This window comes from Solanum pennellii, chromosome 1, assembly GCF_001406875.1.
Source record: "Solanum pennellii chromosome 1, SPENNV200".
NCBI classification, from domain to species: domain Eukaryota; kingdom Viridiplantae; phylum Streptophyta; class Magnoliopsida; order Solanales; family Solanaceae; genus Solanum; species Solanum pennellii.
The window spans coordinates 169,582-184,363 of NC_028637.1; the positions used below are offsets into that span (position 1 = coordinate 169,582).

The 14,782-nt window shown below is 32.9% G+C and overlaps 3 protein-coding genes across 4 annotated transcripts; 2 read left to right on the top strand and 1 right to left on the bottom strand.

The window, feature by feature from the left end:
* Positions 1 to 810: 810 nt before the first annotated feature.
* Positions 811 to 3,870, top strand: LOC107008579 (zinc finger protein 4-like). The gene is made up of 2 exons (XM_027914017.1): positions 811 to 1,040; positions 2,759 to 3,870. The coding sequence occupies exon 2, from the start codon at positions 2,851 to 2,853 to the stop codon at positions 3,601 to 3,603; it is 753 nt and encodes a 250-aa protein (XP_027769818.1). The 5' UTR covers positions 811 to 1,040; positions 2,759 to 2,850; the 3' UTR covers positions 3,604 to 3,870.
* An 865-nt stretch (positions 3,871 to 4,735) lies between these two features.
* LOC107014442 (protein OBERON 3-like) lies at positions 4,736 to 10,464 on the top strand. Of its 2 annotated transcripts, XM_027915366.1 has the most exons (4): positions 4,736 to 4,835; positions 5,996 to 6,574; positions 7,546 to 8,827; positions 9,817 to 10,464. In XM_027915366.1, the coding sequence occupies exons 2-4, from the start codon at positions 6,506 to 6,508 to the stop codon at positions 9,855 to 9,857; spliced, it is 1,392 nt and encodes a 463-aa protein (XP_027771167.1). In that variant the 5' UTR covers positions 4,736 to 4,835; positions 5,996 to 6,505; the 3' UTR covers positions 9,858 to 10,464. The 2 variants fall into 2 exon arrangements, with proteins under 2 accessions (XP_027771167.1, XP_027771169.1); XM_027915368.1 differs by lacking the exon at positions 4,736 to 4,835 and having other exon boundaries at positions 4,848 to 6,574.
* A 330-nt stretch (positions 10,465 to 10,794) lies between these two features.
* Positions 10,795 to 12,926, bottom strand: LOC107015649 (probable ascorbate-specific transmembrane electron transporter 1). Its single transcript, XM_015215985.1, has 4 exons — positions 12,613 to 12,926; positions 12,137 to 12,185; positions 11,556 to 11,755; positions 10,795 to 11,366 (listed from the first exon to the last, which is right to left on the bottom strand). The coding sequence occupies exons 1-4, from the start codon at positions 12,778 to 12,780 to the stop codon at positions 11,118 to 11,120; spliced, it is 666 nt and encodes a 221-aa protein (XP_015071471.1). The 5' UTR covers positions 12,781 to 12,926; the 3' UTR covers positions 10,795 to 11,117.
* Between the last annotated feature and the right edge of the window lie 1,856 nt (positions 12,927 to 14,782).

Here is a 14,782-nt window from a genome sequence, read left to right on the forward strand (position 1 = left end):
TAAGGGCATATATGAGCCACTTTTATAACGAAGGGTATATCAGCTCTAAATGACAAAGTTGAGGGGTATATCAGACCCTTTTCCCAATAAGTTATTTCATATAAAAACTTATAACTAAGGATATGAGTTTCTTTTATTGCAAACTAATGAGAAATAAAGTATATTTTTATTCTTGAATTAGTTCAGTATAAAAAATAAAAAAGTATGATGAAAAATAGATTTTTGCTAAAATAATAGGAAGCTTTTTAGCTCTTTTTAGTCATTGAATATTTTCACTGAAAAAATTAGTGATCGGATAAAATAAGTTGATGAAATATTCTAACACATAAGATATCCTTTTCCATGAATATTTTTCACCTTTTTCTCAATATTATTTTGAAGTACTATTTGAATTATTTTTAACGGCGATAATAACGTCATTAGCTTAACTGTATTTATAGTAATAATTAACACTAAAGCCTTTAGTGATATTAAATTTAATAAAAAATAACTAATATTTTATTAATGTGTGTATTTATCTCCATTAAAAATTATTTTTATTATAATATTTTCACAATTTTTTCTCTAATAAATCACTCATAAAAATCCAAAAACATTCATTTTCAAATAATTTTTCTTTATCAAATTTCACAATTTTTATGTCCGAACGAACACAAACTTATTTTTCCTACCAACACTATTTTCCCCACCCCACCCCCCACCCAACCCCACACCTCTTTCCTCTGTCTTTATTGTTAAATGCCTTTTTCAGCTATGATTATGAAGAACAAAAATAGTGTATAGTACTAACTAATATACTATGTATTATATCTCATTTCTTTTCTGACTTTCTCTGACATCCCACCATTTTTTTTTCTCTCTCTATATCTAATGATCTTATCTCCTCTTCTTTTTTTTTCTTCTTTCTGTTATCTTTTATAATTCTGCCTCACCATATTTAGTAAAAACTAAAAACACACACACAAAGGAGGAGAAGAACAACCAAGTCTTGTCATATCATTGAAAAATTCATCAATAAAATTAAAAAAGAGAAAAAAGGTATGTTTTTTCTTCAAGATTTAATATTTCACTTTTATTTTCTTGATTCCCCCCCCCCCTAGATGTGTATACTACTTGTTTTGACTTTTGTATTATATATAATTTGTTTGTAAAATTTGGAATTTTTTTGTGCTTAATTTTGTGGATATGTAATTGTATATGGTTCTTGTTTATATGGTTTTAATCAATTTGGGATCTTATATATGTTGTTATATGACTAGTTGGTTAGACTTCATGTCTATCGAAAACAGTCTCTCTGTAATTTATTAAAAGTAAAGATAAAGGTTTGCGTACGCGTTACTCTCCTGCCCTTTTTGTGTTTGTGGCAATTCTGTTTTTTAGAAATATTGACCAAAGGGGAAAAATGAAGTGTTGTTTTTGCCTTCTTTAAATTCTTCATTTTTGTACTGAATTTTGAACTTTGATGAGATCCCACTAGAAGGAAAACAAAATTGGTTGGATTGAAGAAGACAATTGAGCCAGTAAAGTTCCTAACCTTTTTTGAAAACTTTGTCACAAATAGAAGTTTTTAGATTCTTTTGTAATATTGCGATTAGATTAGTTGATTTGTTGCACTTGAGCTGAGAGTCTTTCAAAAATAACCTCTCTACCTCTTAGAGCAAGTCTGTGTTCATTTTGGGATGAGGTACATTTCTCTCAAACGGGGGTTTGATCGGATCGGTGTTAGCCACCAACCTACTGTTATGCATCTAGCTTCTTGAGTAACACAGAACAAGTGGATGCAGTTTAGCTGGAATTTTGACCGAAATACTTTTTAGCGTCGTTGGATCGTTTTAAAAGGTTCAAGATGCATTATTGTATGGTCAAATTAGTCTATCATGCCGTGGAAGGAAGTGTCGATTATTTATACAAATAGGTCTTCTGTTGTCGAATGTAAGAAAAACATGGTAATTATCTCCTTTTAGTTGTTCGTTCGTTGTCTTGGCAATTTTGTGAAATCATTTCTTGGAAAAGTAGAACTAATGAGATTTGCTTACTAATGAGCTCACAGTTGGTTGGAGTTCAAGAATATTTGGAATAAAAAAATAATTATCGGAGTGAATTTCACGCTATTAGTATATTAAGCTTATGATAAAGCATAGGTAACTTGCAGGCCTTCTGTATGTTATGTTAACATCATAACCTTGACTCTGAACGCTGAAAAGCAGACTGTTTTTCTTTTTCTTCTTCTGATATGTAGGGAACTTGTCCGCTTCTATTTCGAGCATTAATCTTGAAGATTTGAGTAGAATGTAATAATCTAAAAACATGTAGTCTTTAAGCTTTGTTTGAGTTATCGTAAATTGTAGTCTAGGACATCGATAAACATTTTGTTGCTAGTTCAGACTTCAGAGAGGTGATGATTAAAGAAAAAGACAAGAATGAACAAGTTTTCTGGCTTTCTGAGATGGTCGTCGAAACACCTCTCTAGCCTTCTAGGTACTAGTCTGAAGAGAAATACATGATTTGCTTGTCCGAGCTCGGAACTTGATGACATTATAATTTACTTATACTCTGTCTTTGGTTTGCTTAAGTACCTCGCAAATACTCTCGTGTACTTCTTATACTCCTTTGACTTCTTTGTGTGTTTTCTTTTTCATCATATGTTGAACTCAATTGGTGAATTCCGGCTTCGCCATGAGTTCTGCTAACCAACACATGGCAGAGGAGGTTATTTTGTCATTCAGAAAATGATTTACTTCCCTGTATACCTGTAGGTTAGTCAAGGACCGGAAGTCATCACCGCTTAGTTATTTTTCGACCTGTTGTTATCCAAGTATCAAATTTGCACTGCGTTTTTTCCGGAGCAGCATGAAGCCACCGAATTTCAATCTTGAATCGGAAGACGAGTCCGAAGTCAGCAGTAGCCAAGTTGCCTCCAACACTTCTGCCCAAGAAATTTCTCCTGATCCTTACAAGGATAACACGACCAATTCGTCCTGTCTGACAAACTCTCTCAATCTTCAGCAGGAGTCAAAACCCGTTACACTTGACTTGACTCTTGGCTTCAACAGCGGTGCTGATACCGAGTCGAAGGGCAATCCCGAGGCTGGCAGTGAAGTAGTGCCTCATCCTCCAGCTGCACAAGTATCGAGGATATTCTCGTGCAACTTTTGTAGGCGCAAGTTTTATAGTTCACAAGCTTTGGGAGGACATCAAAATGCACATAAGAGGGAGAGAACTCTAGCAAAGAGGGCGATGCGGATGGGAATGCTATCAGAGAGGTACGCTAGCTTGGCATCGCTCCCCCTTCACGGATCCCCATATCGATCACTTGGCATCGAAGCTCATGCCTCCGTACATCAACGTGCCCCTCAACAACAAGAAAGGCATATGCATGCTATTAGAGGCGGGGCAAGATTCGAACAGGGGTATTTCGGGGTGCCAGTATACATGGAGGATGATGACATGGAGATGTTTTGGCCCGGGAGCTTCCGTCAAGTTGACGGAGTCGGTAGCAACGTCGTGCTTAATTCAGGTCAGAGGTCCAACATAAATTTTGTACCAATGGCTCCACCACCTAATACACAACCATCATTGCCTGACCTGAATTTGAAATTGTGACACTCTTGCCATTCACATTTCTATATCTATTTCGACATCCCTCCTTTTCCGGAAAAAACAAACGCGTTGTAACTGTGTTACATTCGCGTTGTATTGTACAGGGAGATTGATTGAATGTCTTAGATTGAATTGAGATTTCGAGTTTTATCGCGTTAGACTCTTTTTATTCCTGAAATGTGCTTAAAATTCATAGTAACTTTGTTTATATAACTTGTACAACATCATAAAGAAATTTTTCACATTTTTGGGATACTATTGATACCCTTATATCCTCTTCATATACTTAATTTCTTGTTAGTTCAATCAGTAATTTCTTGTTAGTTCAATCAGGGGCTAAGCTATAGCGACAAAAGGTGGTTCATGCCACCTTGTTAATAGGAAAATTATACCAGGTTATAATTATTTTTTATGTATATAACATGAATGTTTGATTAATGTAAGGTGGTTCATGCCACCCTTTAATCAAATTTGGCCATTCATATGATTAAAACAGTTTCTTTTTTCCTCTGTAGTGAAATAACAATATCGACGATATATGTTCTGTTTGCAAACAAACAACTTATTTTGAAAAATTACGTAATACATATAATTTTTAAATATGACAAATTACACAACAATTAATCAATAATTTCAATACTCTTAAAGGTGAATGCCTTGTAAAGATTGAGTAATCTGATTAGCAACAGTCTTGATGATCATCAAGTTGAACTCCTTGTGGAGATTGAACAATCTGCATCTCATCATCTTGATCATTATTATTATTATCATTATGTTTTCGTTTTTGATTCTTAAACATCATGACAAATATTACGCCTTTTTTGTCAACGTTGCATCGAGAATTAATTGTAGGTGCAACAGAATATTCTCTCGGATATTCTATCAAATTCAAAATTATTCGTAAAGATCAAATTCAAATCATCTTGGTTCGAGAAATACGACACTGACAATCTCAAATCATTGATAAATCTTATGAGAGAAGAATTAGTGCAACAAAATCGTATCCGCACTCTTTATTAATAAGATATTCTTGATAATTGCAATTTATTTTCTGTCACGATAATATAAGTTTCCTTATTTAATAATTTATGTATTATGTACCATATATATATATATATATATTAGATACCAAAAATAATATAAGTTCCCTTAATTTATGTATTATGTGTTACAAAAATTTATGCAGAATTTTTTTTTCGATTAGGACAAATTTCTGAAGTTGTTCCTTCTAATTTGTAAGTTTTTTAATCTCTCTGCAAATTTCAATTTTACTAGTTTCATAAATATAATGATTAATGAGAAGGAAAATTGAAGTGAAAACAGTGAATCTGAGTAAAAAAATGTATAGAATATAGAGAATCAAGAAAAGGGTATTCATTTTCTTGAGAAATCAGTATCAGAAATGGAAAAGATTGAGACTTTAGCAGTCAAAAAGCTAATTCTAAGCTATCTTTGTTAAAATTGCAAGTTGGGTTTTCAAGAAAAGGACAATTTTATTGAAAAATTGAGTAGTTGTAACATAGAGGCTGAAAAATGAAGTAGAGAACAGAGATAAGATGATAAAAATTGAAACTTGACTTTCTTTAGCAATGCCTGATGTTTCCCTCTCCTTAGCTGGTTTGAATCGGGTCCGAGTTGGTGACCTAATAGGAGCATACAGTTACTAGTTCCAATGCTTTTGTTGAGAAGGAAGTAATCGATCCGTTTATAGCTGGTTTAGTCCAATTGGTGATGGTGGTGTTGCATTGTCGTAACCATCTTCGTGGAACTTTTAGGCTTGGCATTCGAGTGGTTAATATGTAGGGGTTGTATTCAAAGGTGAAGAGGCTCGGGATATTTGGAATGTTTGGAGAATAGGGATGGAGGAAGAGTACATGAGCTTTCTAGGCAATGGAAAATGGCTCAGATTGTGTAACAGCATGCTGATGAAACAGTTGAATCAACAAAAAGAATACTTGATGAACCTAATTACAATCCCGGAAAGGAAATATGAGTTCGTTAGCCTTCAGAAAAATGTCGAATCTTGTTTCCTATTAAGGGATTTGTGTAATACTCCCTCCGGCTGAAATTATCTATCTTGTTTCTCCTTTACATGCCCCTTAAGTAAACATTAATTAAGAATTTTTATTTTACTACTTTACCCTCATTTATGTCTTATGATATGATCTCTCGTCATTAAATATTTATTCGGGTGTTCATAATCTTCAAGAAACCAATAGTTCATGGTGTTTGTACTTGGCAGAATGATTTAATATCCTAGTTGCACTTTGCATATATGTTCTATTTTCCTGCTTATAAGCCTGTTGAACTTTTTCATTCTCAAGAGGTGCTTGTTTCATTGACACAAGCATACTGATTCTCTTACAAATTTTTATTTTCTGTAATTAACACGCAGCAATGGCTTGTCGGACTTTCCCCCTTTTAACTTTCCTGCAACAGACTTCAATAATCTTGCTCGTAGTCTTCGGAAACATGCAGTTACTGATTTTCCTGCTTCTCCCTCCTTTATTCCCAAATTTTCCTTCTATGATGTGAGCTCTTGAAGCGGACGAAAAGATATGAGGCCTGCCGATCATTGTCCACATAATGTTAATTCTTCTTTCACCGACCAAAATGATTGAAGATGAATGGTCCGTGAAACCATTGAAGAAAAGATGATGTAGATATCTTGGAAAGTATTGTACAGATCAAAGAAGCCGAGGCACAAATGATTCAGAGTCTTGCAAATGATGCACTAGGAGATGTAGGGAGTTTGAGGCGTCTGACTAGGCCGAAGAGCGAGATACTGGAGGAAGAGTATTCCGAATGACCCTCCAAACTGTGCTTGCTGGAAACTGAGAAAAGGGGTTGAAAAAAGTTGGAAGAGCTCAAGACTTTGGAGAATTTACATTGCGATTACAACAAGATGAAAATGCAATTGCATATGGAAATTTCAGGCTTGTTAAGCAGAAAGGAAGCAGCCAAACAGCCATTGGTATAACCTAATCTCTTCTTTGACTATATCTCTAAGTAACTGTGACAATTACTTAATTTCATCTTTGCAAGTTCTCTTTCTTAATTTCATTGATTTGAAGTAAATAGTCGGTGAAATATTATAGGTCTTTGGGATACCTTCAAGTTCGTTTATTGATACAAATTTTAGCTTTAGTTTTCTTTTCCTCTATGAAAACAGTAACTGAAGTACCTAATAAATACAGTAAAACCTCTCTAAATTAATATTGTCAGGACCATGAAATATTATTATTTTGTAAAGGTATTATTTAATCGATAAATTAATATTTGTTAATTTAAAAGTGTTTTCGAGATTAAATGAAGGTTAATTTTGATTACATCGTTCAGGGTTGAAGCCTTAATGAATTAAATGAACTCTCTTATGGAAATGATATTTATGAATTAGAGGTCATGACTAATAATCTTGCTTACCACTGTAAAATGGATGTCAATAGCCTCTTAGATTATCCGCGGTGAAAAATGATACATGTTTAGAGGTCCAGAAGTTTAGAAGAAATTATGGATACCATTGGAGAAAAAAGTTGAAGACGATACAATATATTTGGAACTAGTTACGCATAAGGAAACACTTCGCGTCTAAAACTCTTAACAATATCTTCTAGAGGTTATTGAATCAAATTTCTTTGATAAATTTTTTCCCAATTTCTCATTAAGCTGTAGCATATATTGTTGTTCTGATTGCTGATCTATGCGATTTTATTTTAAACCCATTGATAGCTTAATGATAAGCCGAGCTGGTGCTCTTTTTGAAATTATTTAATTAACTATTAATGATTTCTTAGGAAATCAGATTACATTCAACAAACTATTTTGAATTTATCCTCATACATAACAAACTATTTTTGTCATTTTGCTAATGTCTACCTGTAAATACAGATACGATTTTGCTTTTCTGATTTAGTATTAAAAAGGTGTGAAAATATTTTTACCCAGAGAAGATTCAGAGGCAAATTTCTGAAGTTCTTCCTTCCAATCTGTCAGTTTTTAATCTCTCTGCATATAATGGTTAGTGGTCAGTCAGATGCTTTGAGGGGAAGAGGTTCGGGATATTTGAAACGTTATGGAGGAAATGCACATAAGCTTACTAGGCAAGCGAATTGCGGAAAAGGAACTATTAAATCAGTTCATAGCAGTTTTAGGCCAATTGGTGACGGTGGTGTTGCGTTGTCAAACCATGTTGGTGGGACATGGTTTGACAGTCGAGTGGTCAATAAGGAAACATGTAGTGATCTTATTCATAGGAGTACAAGCTCGGATAACAATTTAATTTTCCTATCCGATTTGTCTGCAAGACCTAGAGTTGTTGACAGTCAGTCAAGGGATTCGAGGAAAAGAGGCTCGGGATATTTGAAACGTTTGGAGAAAAGGAATGGAGGAAGAGCGTATGAGCTCTCTAGGCAACAGACAATACTTAGAAGAATAGTGTCAGAGCCTATTCCTCTTATGGCTCAGATTGTGCAACAGCTTGATGACGAAACAGTTGAATCAACAAAAGAATACTTGAGGAATCTAATAACAATGCCGGAAAGGATATATGAGTTCGTGAGCCTTCAAAACAGACTTGATGAGAGATCTGATCTTACCAATCAGACTCTCTTGAACTGCCATAAGATCCAACTAGAATTTTTGGTTTCTATAAGAACAGGTCTTGGAAGCTTCTTATCGGGAAACACCCGCCTTCTAACATCAGAATTGGTTGAAATTTTCTTACTTGAAAGGTGTCAAAACATTAATTGCAGGAGGATTTTGCCTATTGAGGATCGCGGTTGCAAGATTTGTTCAATGAAGAAGGGATTCTGCAGCGAATGCATGTGTTTTGTGTGTCTGAAATTCGACTGTACCAATAATACTTGCAGTTGGGTAGAGTGTGATGCATGCTTGCATTGGTGTCATGCTGTTTGTGGCATTCGTCAAAAGCCAGGTCCAATTCTCAAAGGACCCTCCGGGACAACCGAGATGCAATTTTACTGTCTTGGATGTGGTCATGCCTCGGAAATGTTTGGCTTCATTAAGGGCGTGTTCATGTCTTGTGCGAATGAATGGAGCGAGGACACCCTGATGAAAGAGCTTGATTACGTTCAGAAAATCTTCCAAGGGAGTGAAGATTTTAAAGGCAAGGAGTTATATGTTAAGGCAGATGTCTTACATACAAAGCTAGTTACAAAGATGATTTCCCCTTCAGACGCCTGCAAGTTTATTTTTCAGTTTTTCAGCGGTACGTATACAAACCAATTCATTTTATCTTATTTTCATAAGAACAAGTCTCTATTTTACAATGTTCTGGTTTTTCCTTATGTTATACTCATTCCTATTTTTTTATTTTTGGTGCACAAACCACAAAAGGGAATATTAAGTTCAGTTTCAAAAAAAAAAAAGAAGGGAATATTAAGTTAGAAATAGTAGCTACCTAAATCGTTGTATTAATTCCGTTTGTGTTGGTATATATACAATTAACTGTGAGTTGTCCATCAGATGTCATTCTCTGATTCTGTCTTGCATTTGTCAAATTGAATATTATTGAATCCCCTTGTAGCTCGCTTATAATTACTAGAAATCTATAGTCTATGGGTGATAATAGATGGACCTTTGCTAGCCTAACCCTAGAATTACACAATCGATGCCAACTGGAGCTTGACTCTAATGCCATAATGAGGAAAAACTCAATCCTTAAAGCTAGCTAATGAGTTGAGCATTGTGCAAGACCATGTAAAGAAACCAATTCCACATCCCACAACCGGTGGGGGACAAGTTTATTAAATTGTTCATGGTTTTGTACTTCAAGAATGATTTATTTCTAGTTGCAATTTGTGATAAATGTTCTATTTGCTACTTATGGGGCTATTGAATTTTTTTGTATTTTCAAGTATTGGTCTTCTTTAACCTATGAATTCGGAAGAATTAGAGATTATCAAAGGAAACACTTTTCCCAGTCTGCCTTAGTTCCTCAGCGTCCACTACATGTTTCATTAGCACAAAACATGTCATTTCTCTACTAAGTTTATATTTTCTCTGATTAATCGGTTGTAACGGATTGCCAGACTTAAGTAATCTAGCTATTCTCGGAAAGAATGTAGTTACTGATCTTCTTGCCTTTACCTCCCTTATTCCCAAATCCTCATTCTATGACATGAGCTTTTCAAGCGGATAAAAAGATATTGAGGCATGTTGATCCTTGTCCAAATGATTCTAACGCTTCTTTCACAGCTATCAAAACGATTGAAGATGAATGGCCAGTGAAACGATAGAAAAAAGATGAGGTCGATAGCTTGGGAAGCATTGTACGCATCAAAGAAGCAGAGGGACAAATGTTACAGAGTCGTGCAGCTGATGCACGAGGAGAGGCGGTGACTTTAAGGCAGTTGGCTCGGCTGGAGGGTACGAAACTGAACGAAGCATATCATGAAAGCCTCTCCAAATTGTGCTTGCAAGAACGGAGGAAAGGAGGAGGAAAAAATTGGAAGATCTTAAGACGTCGGAGAATGCTCATTCCGATTATTGTGAGATGAAGATGAGATTTGATACAGAGGTTGCAGGCTTATTAAACAAAATGGAAGCCACCAAAAAACAATTGGTATAAGCATAATCTCTTCCTTGGCAGTTTCTCCAGTAATTGTGACAGTTACTTGGTTTCCTTGTTGCAAGTTTTTTAATAGTAAATGGTTGGTGAACTATTAGAAGTCTTTGGAATACCTTTAAGTTCATTTGTTTTTTCCATAAAAAACTTAACTTTATACAATACAATGTTTGGTTTAGTTTTCTTTTCTGCATAAATACCTGTATAAGGTATGCTGGAATCTATATATTATTTTACGTGGGATAGTGTATTGAATAAAAAGGTGCCCTTACTACTTACTAGTAGTGAGAGTGTTGTGCTCGTAGTTTCTTGTTCTTCGATTTTGTTGATATGTTGTTTCATGTAGTTCAATGATAGTATTGTTTGGTTCTAGTACTATTCTACTATATACTATTTGTTGTTTTGTTTACTACTGTCTTGTACTTTCATTACGTGTTTTTTAGTCTGTTTTTGTTTTGAGCCGATGGTCTATCTCTATCAAAAACAGCCTCTCTACCTCAACTCTAAGATAGAGGTAAGGTCTGCATACACTCTACTAGTCGTGATGAAAATATCCAATCAATCAAGACTACGAAAGAAAGGTCATAGTCATACTTGACATAATCAACTAAAGGAGAAACAAAAGAGTCTATTTACATAGCCATTTTAAATACAAGAACTAACACATGAATACAAGAAAAAAAAAATATGTAGTGAAAAAAAAAATACAAATCCAAACTACCCATACAAAAACCAAGTAATTCTTCATAACACACGAAACAACACTAAAGAAAAATATTTACAACAAAATTTAACTATTTGACTAATAACCACATCATCTCATGATTTTTTGTCGTTTTTAAATAGTCATTATCGTAGAGTTTTAGTGAAGATCCATATTAACAACTATATTTTTCAGTCATGTAGATTGAAAAGTGATTATTTGTGAATTTTACACGAGAACACTAACACCAACCGAAATTCCAAAAAGGAGGATCAAAAGCCCAATGAAATTAACTATAAGTCCTTCTTGGTTCCTTGTAAGGCCCAAAAATATGAATTTTTGCACCAAGCCTGTCTCTGTAGCTACTATTGCCATGAAAAATATGGTGATCCCAATTAGGGCATGCCATGGTGCAACCCTTGATCTTGTCGATGATCGCGCCCCGGGGTATAAGAAGGTCAAAAAGGACAATATCCACTAACAAAAACAACAACAAAAAATCGTCATGATATCTGAATTTTAAGATTCAAATGAGTCTTTCTTTCTGATTGTATTTTTTAATTTTTACGTCTTGTAAATATTATGACTTCTAGTAGTTTGTCAAAATTAAAAGATTTGAATCAAAATTTGAATTGTGTCACTTAAAATGAGACGTACTGATTTTACCTGCAAACCGAAGAGAATGATGGTGGAAAGACCAATCCAAGAGTGAAATGTATACATATGAGGAATTCCAGATTCATTATGAAATTTGAAAACTGCAATTACTCCAATAATTCCACTCAAAAGAGCTATCAAATGAAGAATCATATGAAATAATTTATGATTTTTCCTTGATGTTGGAGTTGTTGTGTATGCCATAATTGCTGTCCAAAAAATCCAAATTTAGATTGTTAATATATATTATAATAAGAGAAACAAACAAACCAACAAACAAATAAATAAAAAGGGCCCAACCCTGCTTAATACTACTTAGGACGATAACATATTTAATGTGATCTGATCAGTATAGTGCGTACGGACTTTACCATGATAATAAAGTTTTTGATTAATTTTCTGCTCAAAGAAAATATTTTTAAAATCAAATTTAAAAAATACATAAAGTGAAGAAGCAATAATAAAATATCGAGAAAAAAGGGAAGTGTGTAAAGCAAAGATAATTGAATAACCAAATATATTACTAGAATTAAAAATAATTTTATTTAAAAAAAGAATTTTTGGTAATGTTAGAAAAAAATTTATCCTACCTTCTCCGGCCATTAAGACAAATCCAATAACCATAAGCATTGGATGAATCTGCAAGTACCAAAATACCCAATAATTAGTACAAGAGAAATATAAAACAAATAAAATATAGAAAGGAAAAAAAAAAGCCCAAAAATTCCCACAAACTACCTTTGATTTTGAAAAAAAAAAGTAGTAGGGGGGAATTTTTTCAAATAGCCTAGTTAAAAAAAAGAGTAATATCCTAGACAAAAATATTTTTTCGAAAATAGAGTCGAAAGGTGGTTAGTTGATACAATAATTTCTACAACAATTAGTTACAAGTTACAACGAAAAATAACCATTGCCTTAAAATTTCAAATTCTTACAAATAAAGCTCCAGGACATGAATAATTGTCCTGAAGTTTCATTTCTAAAATTTGAAATCATGAATCAAATTTCGGGATCGAAGATATGATTTAAAAGTGACCAGTAAATACTATTTCGACGAGAATCTTACATTGAAAATCTTGGCCTTGTTGGATGAAGAGAAAGCAAGGCCTTCTCTAAAGTGCAAAAGCCAAACTAACACAAGTATTGTTATAGCTATAAACAACAAGTGTCCAAATATTGTGATTGCCATTGGAGATTTCACTTTGTAGCTTGAACTACTAATCTTGTTTGACATTTTTAAAAGATCCTTTTTTTTTTTACTAATTCTTTCAATTATTTTATTTCAACACAAGAAGGATAGAAGAACAAGAAAAAGAAAGAAAAAGAAGAAGTGTAAATTGGATAGTTTTGAAAAGGGATAAATATAGGCAAATAAAGAAGAGTTCCAAAGTGGTTGCTTGCTTATTGCCAAGTTTAATATATAATACTAATAAGATATTTTGAGTTTGGAATCAAAATAACTACTTTTTCCCTCCATAATCAATTTATTTTTCTAATCAAAAGAGATAATTTGTTAGTAAAGAAGCAAGATATATTGTGATTTTAACAGTCGTTAATAACATAGACAATATGACTTCACTGCACAATTAACGAGTTATGTTTTCTAATGTTTTTTTATTTTTTTTATCTCTAGTTAGACAATATCTCACATGCATATGAAATGAATTGGAGGGAACAAAACATTTATTTTAATCTTTATATATACACTTAACACATTAATAGAGTTAAATGCCTATAGTTAATGTAAGACAATGACTTTAAATATATTTAGGTATAACCTATTAAACCACACTTAAGTTTGGTAAAACTTGAGTGAAATTTTGGTTAAAGACTTGAATACTATAATATGTGTCTTTTAGATTAACTATTATTTTTAATACATGCAATTATGATGTTCAAATTAATTTGGGCTCTTTAGACTAATTTTATGAGATATTTATTATTTTTCATGGAGTAACTTTGTTTTTCAGGACTTTTCCATATGAAAAGAAATTATTTAATATTTTTTTCCTATGATAATATTTAAATCTGAAACCTCATTCCTAGATTTGTCATAGACTTGTGGTTGATAAATAAAGAGGAATTTAATATGCTTACGTTACGTAGAGAATTTGTAGTTTATAACAATGTCTAGATCTGTCATTATGTTTTATCTTGAATATATTTTAGAACTTGTTAAACATAAAAAGATGCTTTTGTGAAGTTGATTATTTAAATAATATCAATTGATTCTACTGTATTTTGATTAGGGTTTTTGTTTAAGAAAGCTTAGCTTGTTAGCCTTCTATCGGCTCTCATCTTACTTAACGTGGCTCTAATTAGTTGAATACTGATCAAAATTGTTTGCAATTTTGAGACTTTTTCAATAAAGGGAGTAAAGTAAAGAAGATATAAAGACAATCCGTGTATAAAACATTCCTTGAAAGATCGCACCTCATGAATAGATGTGATGTAACACGAAGACAATTTTATCGTTACTTACAACTCTCCATAAAAAAAGAAGAAGATAAGTTTATCAATATTATTTAAATGAAACCATATCAGATTAGATATAATAATTGTTATTATTTTAAAAAGGACTTAATAAGGGTCAAATTTTCAAAGATGGGACCAAATTATGGACCCCTTGTTGGATTTTTGATTGTTACATGTTAACCCCTTTTTATGCATCATAATAAGGTCCTAATCAAAGAAGTATGTACTTAATAAAACTTGACCAATATAATGTGAAATAATATTATTCACACAAATTTTGATGACTCATCCAATACTTTTTGTCATAGGTTTTTCTATTACATAATTTAAATTTAAAATATCTGATTAAATATAATGAAGTTGGACAAAAGAAAAAGAAAAAAAGAAGAATGATTATCGAGATTAATATAGTTACAACGTGGAACTCTTTAACTCAATAATTATGGTTTTGGTTAACTAGATAATTAACTTTTAGTAAATACTATATAATATAATACTCCACTTGTTATGTTTTCATTTCAAGGCCACTTGGACTTCCTTTTCCTATTACTTAGATAGTCACGTAAATGCATGACAAGTGACAATTATTAAATTTTTTAATAAAATAATCGTATGGTTTTGGCTTTATTTACCAAAAAAGATTTGTAGACATTGAACTAAGGTGAGCACACATTAATAAATGGTGACTACTTGTCATTTTTTGATTCACTTTTCTTCTTCAATGTCTTGGATGCCTTACTTGAGTGATTAATGGGTTACTG

Bases quoted from the DNA above. Each gene is read 5' to 3' on its own strand.
- LOC107008579 (XM_027914017.1), top strand. From the start codon at position 2,851: ATGAAGCCACCGAATTTCAATCTTGAATCGGAAGACGAGTCCGAAGTC.
- LOC107015649 (XM_015215985.1), bottom strand. From the start codon at position 12,780: ATGTCAAACAAGATTAGTAGTTCAAGCTACAAAGTGAAATCTCCAATG. The intron at 11,756-12,136 runs GTAGGATAAATT...TTTTTTGGACAG, and splicing joins TGTCTTAATGGCCGGAGAAG to CAATTATGGCATACACAACA. The intron at 11,367-11,555 runs GTAAAATCAGTA...TGTTTTTGTTAG, and splicing joins TCATTCTCTTCGGTTTGCAG to TGGATATTGTCCTTTTTGAC.
- LOC107014442 (XM_027915366.1), top strand. From the start codon at position 6,506: ATGAAAATGCAATTGCATATGGAAATTTCAGGCTTGTTAAGCAGAAAG. The intron at 6,575-7,545 runs GTATAACCTAAT...ATTTTTACCCAG, and splicing joins AAGCAGCCAAACAGCCATTG to AGAAGATTCAGAGGCAAATT. The intron at 8,828-9,816 runs GTACGTATACAA...CTTCTTTCACAG, and splicing joins TATTTTTCAGTTTTTCAGCG to CTATCAAAACGATTGAAGAT.